At 40.4% G+C, this 12,007-nt stretch overlaps 1 protein-coding gene across 1 annotated transcript in view; it reads right to left on the bottom strand.

Annotated features, from left to right (window-relative positions):
• Positions 1-6,870, bottom strand: part of LOC133992704 (neuropilin-2-like) — a 97,492-nt gene extending 90,622 nt beyond the window's left edge. Inside the window, exon 1 of the mRNA XM_062431405.1 lies at positions 6,609-6,870. Coding sequence (XP_062287389.1) covers positions 6,609-6,684 — 76 coding nt within the window. The 5' untranslated portion in view covers positions 6,685-6,870. The remainder of the gene's footprint in view (positions 1-6,608) is intronic.
• Positions 6,871-12,007: the final 5,137 nt, after the last annotated feature.

Below are 12,007 nucleotides of genomic sequence, written 5' to 3'. Positions count from 1 at the left end.
CTGCATAGACTTGTTATTGGTCCTTTCTAGATGATTTATGATGCAATCATCCAAAATTACTAAAAGGTTGATTATTTAAACTCTTTTTTGTTAATCAATGGACCCTAAATCTGGTGTATTACTTTAAGTAATGGTAAAAAAAGGAGTAAAGGCAGTCAACTTGATGCTATTTATCAACTTATTTGTCAAGATGTGTATGAATGGAGTCTTCTAAGAAGCCATATGAATGGATTTCAAACCGTAAAGGTTCATTATTTTCCAGGCAGAGAGAACAAAGATGAGAAAACACAGATTGACAGAGTTAAAGAGAAAAGACAGTGAGTGCATGAAACAGTAAAGAGATTTCCCACCGTAGCGAAGAGGGCCGAAAAGAAGGTGAGGGAGGTTTCTTAATCGGAGCGAGGGAAAACACTGACAGAGGGAGGTGTGGAGAAAGAGACAGGGTGCGCAATTAAAGGAGAGGTGAAGTGCCATGAAAAGAGGAAAACAACAAGATGATTCAGCGTGAAGGGACAGAGAGAAAAGGAAAACAACCTCTGGCCTTGCACGGCGCTGCTCTGGAGGGACTACTAAGGACACAGAAGGCTTAGCTTTTACACAAACACATACACATTTTTCAGTTTGTGTGTGAATGCTTCACTAAAAGAAGCGAGGACAGGCAAATGTCCTCATTTGAAGCATTTCCATGATCTCCATATCCCTCTGAGGACATTTGTTCTTCACAAGTATACAAAAACAAGAACACACACGCACACACAGACGCACTGATCTCCCCATCCTCTCTAATTACTCCAGTCATTACCAATGGCCAATGAAGACACTAGAATACTAACAGTTTACTAATGACATGATAACTGTAATTAGAACATCCTGCTGGACCCAGTAATTGTCCTTTCCCTTTTACCGACGAACGAGAGAGAGAGAAACAGAGAAAATAATGTGCCAATGGTTAATTGGCTTAATGCTTATTTGTTCACTGAAAACTAGGTTGTTGATGTCAGTGGACCAGGGCCTCTGTTATTAAACCACTGTCACCCCAATGACTAATTGAATGATTGTCACTCCAAGACTTATGCCCAAATGTTCTTTGTATGGCCAATCCAAGTCATTTATTGGGATCTCTTGCTTCTTAGATATGCCTCAAAAAGAAAAAAAGGGAGAAAAAAAAACAACAGCCAGATCACTTGAAGAATAAGGACATCCCTTAATCCCAAAAACCTGGTGGAAAACACCTGCTACCTGAAAATCAAATCAATTTTGAAGAGAGTCTCCACCAAAGTGACACCTGCTACAGATTAGTGTCAGATTGTCACATGCAATCATTTAAATCTAACTATCACCACAAAGGCATTGATTGAAATGTTTTCTTTTGAGTTGGCTACTACTCTTGATGGCACTTCATGGTTTCTTTGTGAAGAAAAATGCTTTACATTTGTCCAGTAATTTCAATACAAAGACCTTCAGCCATGTTAGAATGAGTGGGAACTACTTTATATGACCAGTGGATACTGAAAAACGAATTTGAAATACTCTACGTGTAAATCAAATCTAAACAAATACAAAACAAACTAAGTCTTTTGCCTATGTTATAATCAGAATACATATTAATAATATCCTTTACCCCCTATGCTTCACAGAGAGGAGAGGAATAAATCTGGGTTGGTTTACTGCAGGTGGCTCCACTCAACTACTGCTTCACACTCTGCTGCTTTCCTCTTATTCCACTAATGCCCTCTCATGCTCGCTCCCTCCCTCTTGCCTCTCTCTCTCTCTCTCTCTCTCTGGATCCCTTGCTCTCTCCATTTCTTTCTCTTGCTCTCCATCTCCGCTCACTCTTTCCTCATATTTCTCTTTTTATTGCTTCATTGTGCTTTACTAACATGAAACTTCACATCAACCTTCTCTCAGTATCAGTGAATCATTCTACACATCTAACAGTGCAGTAGCAATAAAGGACGACTAATATTGGGGGGGAAAACAATCATAGAAAATTACCAGAAAAGTATGGGAATTGCACAGACAAACATGGATAGATGAGCTAATTGCCCCTACTTTTTATAGCCCGCTGCAATATATTTTGCTGCTAATAATAAGCATTATTCATTCAGCCACTTTCTTTTACTGTTATTTGTCTCACCATAATACGCTGGTGTATTTCCAGCCTTTTGGAAGTATTCCTGTCAATCTCTATATGCACTGAGTAATTATCCACGGAAACACAAAATTACAAAGACGGGAACAAATACAGTTTAACTCATATTTATAGAATATAATATCTGTAATATTTCAGGCTATAATTGATCTTCTCTAAAGCAAAAGTAATTACATAGAATGACTGTGTCAGTGACACAGTCATTCTATGTGAGTCAATTCATTTTGTAGAGAGCAAAAATAGGGTTTAACCCCTTTGTTTGAATGAATGACATGGTTGGTTTGTTTTACTGATGGGCAATTGAAGCTTACAACGAATTTTGACCCAGACCAATGTAACATTTCAGTTTTACAAGCAGTCCCCATGGGGCAACACAGCACCTGGTTATGTTAGGCATGGGGCTACAGTAAAGCTCGAGGCTGGAAAATAACAAATGCATTACGGTGTCAAGTCACACTCAGTTAAAGAGCAAAAAATCTTTTGAGTCAGCAATACAATGATCTAACATTTTCTTTCCAACCTTATAATACTAAAAGCATAAAAGGTTTGACCAGTATCAACTCAAAATTGTATAATACATCTGCCGAACCACTAGAGGATACCACGTTAGTATCATGTTTCGCCTCACCTAGGCGTGAAAAGTACAGATACATAGTATGTCAAATGCAGTATGCCAGAAGTACCAGGATGTTGATACTGCATCCCGTCATATTTTGCATAATGTAAGCCAGCATGGTTTTTAGGAGATTCTGACTCACAATCCTCTGCTCAGCAAAGAGCCCGTCAGGTGGGGCATTTCAAATGATGTCTATGTAAGGTGACACATTTCCATAGTTGGAGGTGGCAGATTAACTGATGAATGTGTCCTACCTTTTAAAAAGTAGTAACTTTAACCCACACCATGTTTCAAGTGATCATTTTAACCCAAATCACAATTGTTTCATTTATGCTAACCATGTGGTTTTTGTGACTAAACTCAACTAGACATTAACCACTGCATTGTCACACCATAAAACTGTGGCCCCCCGCTGGTACTGCATCTTCATAAACTAAACGCTTTTCACACCTCGGAGAGGCAAAAGGTGACACTGACTGGATTGGTGGGTCTATTACACGCTTTGGCATGATACTGGGTTGAAGCACATTGCTACCCTTTGATTTATACCGCCACATAAAAACTGAAACATCCAAAACTCATAATTTTGCAGAACTAGTGAACCAAACTATGCCTGACTCATTTATTTAGCTATATGTGGGTGGGATTGTTGACTTTTTCCCCAAAGGTGGAGAAAAAAAATGTTTCCCCCTTCATGAAATCAACATTGGATTGATAGGAGCCACCAAAAGAAACAGTTAGTGGATACCTGTGGGCATTTCCCCCCACTGCTAGCATACTTTTCACACTATGTATCATAGTGAGCCAGTTTCATCATCAAGCATATTTCAGCAGAGACACTATAGAGGCAGACAGCTAGTCTTGAGTGGCCAATTATGTCCGTTTATCTCCCTTCCAGGCACAGCTGTGATCAAACGGAATGAAGAAACAGGATAAAACAGCGAGGCTAAAAATCATTCTTCCGCTTCGTTCACTTTTTTTTGCAGCTTCCCTCGGCCTGTCTCTGTCTCTGTTACATCCTCCCCCTGTACTTCCATCCCTCCCTCCTGTCTCTCTCTATATAGTGCAAATACACTTCTTGGTCTCACTAAGCTCTCCTTGCCCATATCTCTGGAGACGACAGAGCAGAAGCATCTGTAAAAGTTTACTGCTGAGGAAGCTTCCCCCTCACACAGTTTGAGTGTGTGTGATCCAGTTATTCTCACTGTACCAGCAGAAAGATTTTCCAGGGAAATCTGAGGGAGTTCCCAGAAAAAAATTAAGGTTGACGTATTGCCAAGAGATGCTCTGTTATCAGGACAATAAAGGAATGTCAACAAGTCTTTATATCATCAGAACAAAATAGGCTGTTTGTTGTTCCCTTTCAAAATTGCAGTGTTTTCAAGTGGTCAGATGTTTTGTATTTTTAGGAAGCTGGTTGTGGTCATGCAAAAAAAAAAGAACTACTTGGTAATGTTCAGGAAAGGTTTGGTCACTGCTTAAAAAAAACGATGACTACTAGAGTAGACAGAACAGAAACCCAGTGAAGTCAAAGGCTTTGTCCCTCCACCCTGAACTGCCCTACTTCCCTGTGAGATTTTGCTGTTTCATAGGAAACTTGTTCAATACTTGCCGCTTCCACACTGAATGCAAAGACTTCATTTCAAGTAAATAACCATGCTGTTGTTTTTCTGGAGAGAATAAAGTGTTACAAAAAGAGATGAAAATTTGGATCATACATAAGGTTTAACAGACATAATTTACATATGTGGCATTATGCAATAAACTACTTAAATTAGTAAATCTTGACATAAAAAGGTCTATGGGGTGAAATCACCCCAACCAGGGATTTCACAGTCAACATGCAAAGCTCTATATACAGCACTTATTTCCATGGTGCATATTTTCTCACATCAGAGGTGTTATTTGATGTAAAGAATGCCTCCACTGTGCTCTCTGTACACTGTTTCTCCAAAACAACATTTGGCAGACAGGCCACTCAATCCAAGTCATGAGATCTGTAAAAGCCCTGGCTAGTCTCCGAAATAAGTCCTTAATCAATTCAGCCAACTTATCTACAGCTACTTCCTAAATTCCCTCTTGTGCCCCATTTTAAGTGACGTATTTCAAAGTAGACTGAACAGTGAGGTGATATTAAAAGAAAAAAAAATGGCCAAATCCCCACACAGTCACTTGCAATGAGAAACCACTAAAGACATTGAGCTTCTTCCTGTTTGTGGTGAAAAGTAGTCTATTTGGAACGAATTTGCTTCTCAAATCATGAAAGGAAGTGGTGCACTACAATAAAACATGATGTCAACTGTTCCGTAATCTATTTTTTCCAAAAAGTTTGGTTTAAAAAACAACAAATAACGGTTCTCCGATCTCATTGGCTGGCACATTACTCATAAACGCACACCCGTTGCCACATAACAGATCATTTCAGTATTGATGTCTTGACCTGAAATCACCACAGGTAGGTTTGTTTTATTCAAGCACACTCAGTGAATGCGTAAAAATAGACTGTTAGAATACGCACATAAAAACCTGCTTTACAAGCTTTAAATCTGGCCGAATTAAAGAGTGTAAAGCGCACGGCTTGTACTGATTCTCACTTCAGAAGCCTGTGCGCACACACTCTGAGGTGAACTGTTGATGGGTGTAAATGCATTTGCAGACAACAGCGCGCACAAGGACTCAAGGACCAGGGAGCTGGTGGCAGATCTCCGCACCCACGGTCATTGGAAGCTGAATGAAATCGGACCTCCGTGCCGTGCGTCTGCAGCGCGGGTGCTGGCCTCCGGTAGACGGAGACAGTAGCCCGGTCAGATTCGCCGACACCTCAATACACACACCGCTGTAACATTTGAAAGCGCAGACCTACGCATGCAGCTGCCAGACTTTAAGTAAAAAAAAAAAAAAAGTGTTTCAAGCAAGACTATATATTATATTGGCATGTTATGGGATAAAACAAGTGCGTAAAGGTTGCAATTAATTATATTGAGCAGTTTATTGACACAGATATTAGTCCCGATAGGAATATTGGGAACATCATAGTGATTTTTCATTACTGAATAGCTCTCCAGAGAACCGTCGTTTATGAAGCTGCAGATAGAAATCTACAGCATGTGGTTAAAATGTTCTTCAAGATGACAAAAAAATCTATATTGACACCAAGCCAACATCCCTCAGTCATTCTAGGACGGAGTGAAGCCAGCAGTGGGTTGAGGTGACGAATATACTTTATCTGTAACAGCATCGAGTTTAAGTTGCCCGCGTATAAAAACAGGTGATTTTGTAAATTGCCACAAAAGCACCGACGCACTGACTTTACACAAATGTCTAAAAGGGAACGAATTTAGGGTTTTGTTAGAGAAAAACATAACTGATTTGTGTTTGTTTGTGGCCGGTTACTTTTCACTCATTACAGGTTGTTAAGCCTGGTGAGTATTTTCATTTTACTTGGCCTCTTCTGGGGCAGACGCCGCTAAGAGTGAAATGGGTAGACGGTGCAGAGTTAAAAGAAGACAGGACATCCTGTGGCAGGTATCTCCCTTCTATTTGTACTGAAACTGATTCAATCAATGTCACTCGGTACTGTATTAATTAATGATTTACTTGAAAGGAGATCGAGGATGGATAAGCTCCAGCAGCCTCACAATGCTTAATGATTTTGGTTTCGATTAAGGGTTATGTTTAACATTTTTACACGTTTTGATATGACTCATTTTCCTTAATAATATACCCCACGTCATTTTATAGACTGCTTTCTATAAGGGTGGGAAAAAAGTTTTCTCAATTCAATTTAACACCTACGTGTGACACTGGGATTTTAGCGGGCAGCAAATGTGTCAAACTTACCTCCTTCCTCTGTTGTGACTGATGAAGGCAAAAGAAAAGCCAGTAAACATCCACAAAGCCACACGAATAAATCCATCTTTTCCCTCGGTTATAGAGAGAAGTCGTCTCTTCTCCTCCTCTTTGCTTTATTATGTTTATCTAAGAAAAAGCTGCAGTCCAAAGTCCCCTTTCACCTCTTCTTTGCCACAGTTTATTTCAAGCGCAACACGAGTAGTGTCCAGAATCCACTAAAAACGCCGGGTTTCACTATGAGTTATGTCCGTGTGTGCCACCGCTTCTTCTTTCGGGGAAACTGAACGCGGCAATCTGTGAAAATGGAATTGAAATGGGCACAGTTTCTACTCGAAACACATTTTTAAAGCCGCAAAATCCATTTCGGTGCGCACAGCAGCAGTGTCCCCCTGTCAGTCATAAAGCGCGTGGGAATACAGACCTCGTCAACACCAATGATAGACACAATCAGAAAACAAATAAAAAATCACTGATTGAAACCACCAGAAACATCTGCCAGGAAACATTAAGTTTGACAAAACCTCAAAAAAGTCAAAAGAGACTGGTCTCCTCGTTTCGATAAAATATCCCCAAATCTTTTCCCTGTCTCTCCTTCCCTCTGGTGCATTCACTTAGCAAAATAACAAGTAATTAACAGAATATACATATACAGATATATATTCCCATCGATTTTCCTCTTAAAATATTGTCCCTAATAACAGTCTGTTCTTGCGCAAAAGAAAACAGAGGATCTTCTGGAAGAGGCTGCTCCGGCGTGCGTGCGTAAAACTGATCGGGAGAAAATAAACGTGCAGCCTCTGAGCTCTCCTCCTACAAACTGTGCGTTTCTTCACTTAAACACGCTCTTCTATGCCCTCTCTCCCTCTCTGTCTCTCTCTCTCTAGCGCTCTCTCTCTTTCTCGCTCTTTCCTCCGGCAGCTCCGGCAGTGCGCTCCTTCCCTTCCGATCTCTGCCGGGTTTGTGGCAGCGAGCAGGACTGCTCACTCAGTCCCCTGTCTCGCTGTGCGTGCACGCCGTACGCGTGCGCGTGTATCGGATTACAGTAGGCACCTCGGCCCGCCTCCATATAGCCCCTCGCTGATTAAAGAGCAGTTTCATCTCTCCCCCCCTTCTCTCTCTCTCTCTCTCTCTCGCTCTCTCTCTCTCTCTCTCTCTCTCTGCCTCACCCTCTCTTACCTTCTATATTTCCCACCATCTCCTTCTCTTTCATTTATACCACATTTCTCCCTGCCCTATTTGCCTCTCTATCTAGATACACCCTCATTTAACTCTCTATATTCCCTCCCCATCTCTCTCCTTTCTTCCTCCATCTCTCTCTGCTATTAAAGGGAATAGAGGGAGAAGAAAGGCAGAACACAGAAGGGAGAAAGGAGGCCCACAGCACACTTTTATGGGCTTTGCAGTATGCTGCTTGTTTACAGCATTACAGGAGAAACACATACACTTTGCATGTGTAAAGTAATCAGAAGGGAAACAAACCTGATGAATAACTCAGTAATCTATTATCAAGAAGACATGAGCATACCACTAATAAATTATGAGTGCTATCAAAATGACTAGCATGAAGTTTTTCTATGCAAGAGACAGATTGACTTGCCATGCACAGCAGCCTATTTAGTAATAATGGTTGAGCTCCTGGATTCGAAACACACACACGCACGCACACACACACACACACACACACACACACACACACACACACACACACACAATTGTCTGCAGGCCAGGGTAAAAAGCTGTTTACCAAGGGCACATGGGTCAGTGGCGAACAGAATCTAAACAAGGGAAGGAGGATAGACAGCAGTGTGATGCTGACACACACATGTTCACAGGCATGCACTGACACACACACAAGAAGTGGTTTGAATGGTAAATAGCCAGAGGATATATCATGGGAAATATATATAAGAGGTGATTGAATTTCTACACATTTAGTGCATAGATGTTTGCAGTATAAAAGCGTGCCACTGTTTCACTCTCTCTCTCTTTTCTGGCATTCACTTTCTCACAGTCGTATCATACAGAGAGGATGTCAGCGGGGGGGTGTTTTAGGGCCTGTAGCAACACCAAGGTTTGTGGTCTGAAAAAAATCTAACTAAATCTGGCTCATGCACTTGCTTCCCAGGACACACCCTGCACACATTCGCATACAGATGCACACAGAGGCACACACACACACACACACACGGACCATAATGATACAGCTAAACTCACCATTGACCACTCAGTTAAATCACATTGTGCACCAAGTTATCTCGTGAGAAGAAAACCCCTCTTCTGACAGAGCAGAAAATCACACAAGATACTTTCTTATATATCATGTAACAATTATTTATAGCCATATGAACTTTTTTTGACACAAAGCTCTCTGAGAACAAGGAAATATTAAAACGGGATATATAATTATTTATTTCACCGATCGCAGTCCTGAGCAAAATACAATTTTCTCATTTCCTGATCAGTTTTTTTCTTCTTTTACTGTAACAGGCCTACAATTAACAGTAGACAGGTGAATCATGGTCTCGAGACATCGACATATGACAAACAGACACACATGCAGGCACACATACACACTATCAAACTGTCAGTCAGACGTTTCCTAACATCTCTGGAGGTCTGAAGGTATTAAGTTCTTTTCCATGACAGGTCTGAGTGTGTGTATGTGTGTGTGTGTGTGTGTGTGTGTGTGTGTGTGTGTGTGTGTGTGTGTGTGTGTGTGTGTGTGTGTGTGTGTGTGTGTGTATGTATGTGTGTATGTAAGAGAGAGAGAGAATAACTGTCACTCTACTCATTCCTTGGGTCCCTCTAGTCGTATGACCTCTGTAACCTGTCCCTCTCTCCCCTTTTGCTCCCCTCCTCCTGTGTCTCTCCACTGAAACTAAAGCCACTGGAATCTGTCAAGCGATGAGAGTACAGAGCAATCACATGCTAATATCAATGTGACATTCCAATAAGCTGTCAGAGCCCAAGTTTGTGGAAATTTCTTATTTGGACCAATGGACAGGTAGACATGCTGCCCTGTATCTACCTGACATGATGAACAGCAAATAGCTGCAGTTGCTGTTACAATCCTTTAATATTGAAATTTAATGAAAATTAGCTGTTTTTTTAACTTGAGCTTTTGCAGCGGTGCTTAAACTTTCTTACTTTATTTCAGTCTAAATAGAAACACTTCCTCATTTGAATTTGAAAAATTAAAATAGTAGTAAAAAATGGAGAACCAGTAGATAATAAACGCATCAAAGTATCTTAAATATTCACATTCATAAATTAGCAGGGACAACCTGAACATGTTAAGGAAGCAATAACCTCTGAGTCATTCTGAATTCACACCCAAGCTATTTGGACCTTCGCTTCACGCATTCTTCTGTATAACTTACGACAGTATGTTGTGAAACTAGGATATTTAAATCTCTTGACACCTTTTCTGCTTGCAAAGCAATGGGCTGGGTTCCCCAGAAAGTCACCACTGAGAATACATTTTAGGGGAATAGTGTAGAGTGATTAGTCAGTAGATGATTAGTCACTCAACAGAAAATGAATCAGCAAACTATTTTGGTATTTGTTTTGAGTCATTTTTAAATAAACAAATACAAAAATTCTATTATTCCAGCTTCTCAATAATGGTAAATTGAATATCTTTGTGTTATGGACTCTTGGTCAAGACAAAACAGGACATTTAGGTTCCACTTTGGGCTTTAGGGAACAGTGATGAATACTTTACAATTTTTAGAGTTTTTAGACCAAAGAACTAATCAATTGTTCAAGAAAATAATTGAATATTGGAAAATAATTTGCAGTCCTAAAATAGATGGAAATGCAGATTGAAGGTCACTACAAGCAAAACTTTCACATACAGCAGGTAAATGTAAATATGTCCAGACATCCAACAATCAATGAAACGTTTTGCTTAAATGACAATATTTAGTGTCTGTTTCCATTTTTATTATAAGAAAGCTCATTTCAACAGTGCAGCCAGTACTGAGGAGTCTTTTTTTCTATACACTCATACACTTTTCTATACCTCATTTCTGACCTCAACATTTTGACACCTTACCTCCTGTGTTACAAAGTGGATTTTATTTCATCAGTTAAGCCTTACTTGACTCTATTAGGTTCAATCAACCATAGAGGATAATAAAACATGAATGCATTAGTATAAAATCATTCTGGTGTGTGAATGTATGTGTGTGTGTTTCAACAGAGCTGTAAAAACCAGTGGAAGGTAAAGCGATCCTTGCTCTGCGTCAGGGGAAGAACTTGTCTGCTGACCTGTCGACAAGCACTACTGGCCCTGTCCACACCCTGCCAACACACTGCATCCTCTGTCACTCTCTTGTGTTCAATTGATGTGTTGCCTGATTTTATTTGTTAATTTATTTTTATTTGTGTTTTGATTTCTCACTCTTTTCTTTTTTCCCCTTTTACACTTTTTCATTTTCTTAATTTGACTTCTTTTTTCACTCATACTTTTATGACCGATCTCCCTTTTTTTCCCCACCTGTCCTTGCATGTTTTGCATTGCCAAAGCAAATTTTTAATCAGTATTGTCAGTGATTTTGTAAGGGGGAGTCTTTACAAAGAGTTGGTGTCTTACACCATTGTTTATCACTATATCCATTCCTATAGATTCTTGAAATTTGATATGGAACGATGGCTCGACAGCCAGCTAGGGATAAAATCAAATGATAGAAAACCTTTATTTGAAATGTGATTTGCAACTCTCACTGCCCTCTGCAAACTTGGGTTCTGCTTTTGTTCACAAGTTTTAGGACTGTTCTACGTTATAAAGGGACAGCTTATTTACTCCCTGCACGCTCTCATCTAACTTTAACAGATTGTGCATGTGTGTGTCTGTTTGCGCACACATATCTTTATCAGTTCAGGCTGCAGTGAGCCTCGATAATGTTAGAGCATCCAGAGTAATCAGGCCAAAATGTTGCCGGCACACTGAAATTGCTCCTGATCCTTCTGATTGCCATTCTGCCATTGCTTCCCTCCCTCCATCCATCCATCTTTGAGGTTTAATGGCACATGGAGAATGTTGTGATCTCAGAGGGGCCAGCAGCTCTGCAGTGTCTATCAAGCTCTCCTCACTTCTGTGCATATGTGCCTATGAGTAAATGTTTGTGTATGTGTCTGAATGTCGGAGAGTTAAAAGATGTCCGTCTGAGTGCATAGTTGGAAGCTCTCTCGAGTGTTTTGGAACTTTTCTACCTGGGTGTGAGTGTGTAGTGTCAACCTGTTGGCACCTTCAAGGACTCTGGAGTGGCTGTATTTTGTCGAGGTTTTCACCAGCGTCCATAATGAAATGTCCTGTTCAAGATCTCTCCCAGCTCACAGACCACGTCTCCTCTCCTGATAGGAAACATGTAATTATTGAGGAA

The sequence above is a fragment of the Scomber scombrus genome, chromosome 13 (genome assembly GCF_963691925.1).
Source record: "Scomber scombrus chromosome 13, fScoSco1.1, whole genome shotgun sequence".
NCBI lineage: Eukaryota > Metazoa > Chordata > Actinopteri > Scombriformes > Scombridae > Scomber > Scomber scombrus.
Note: the sequence above shows the minus strand (reverse complement) of the source record. Positions and strands in the feature narration are given on the sequence as shown.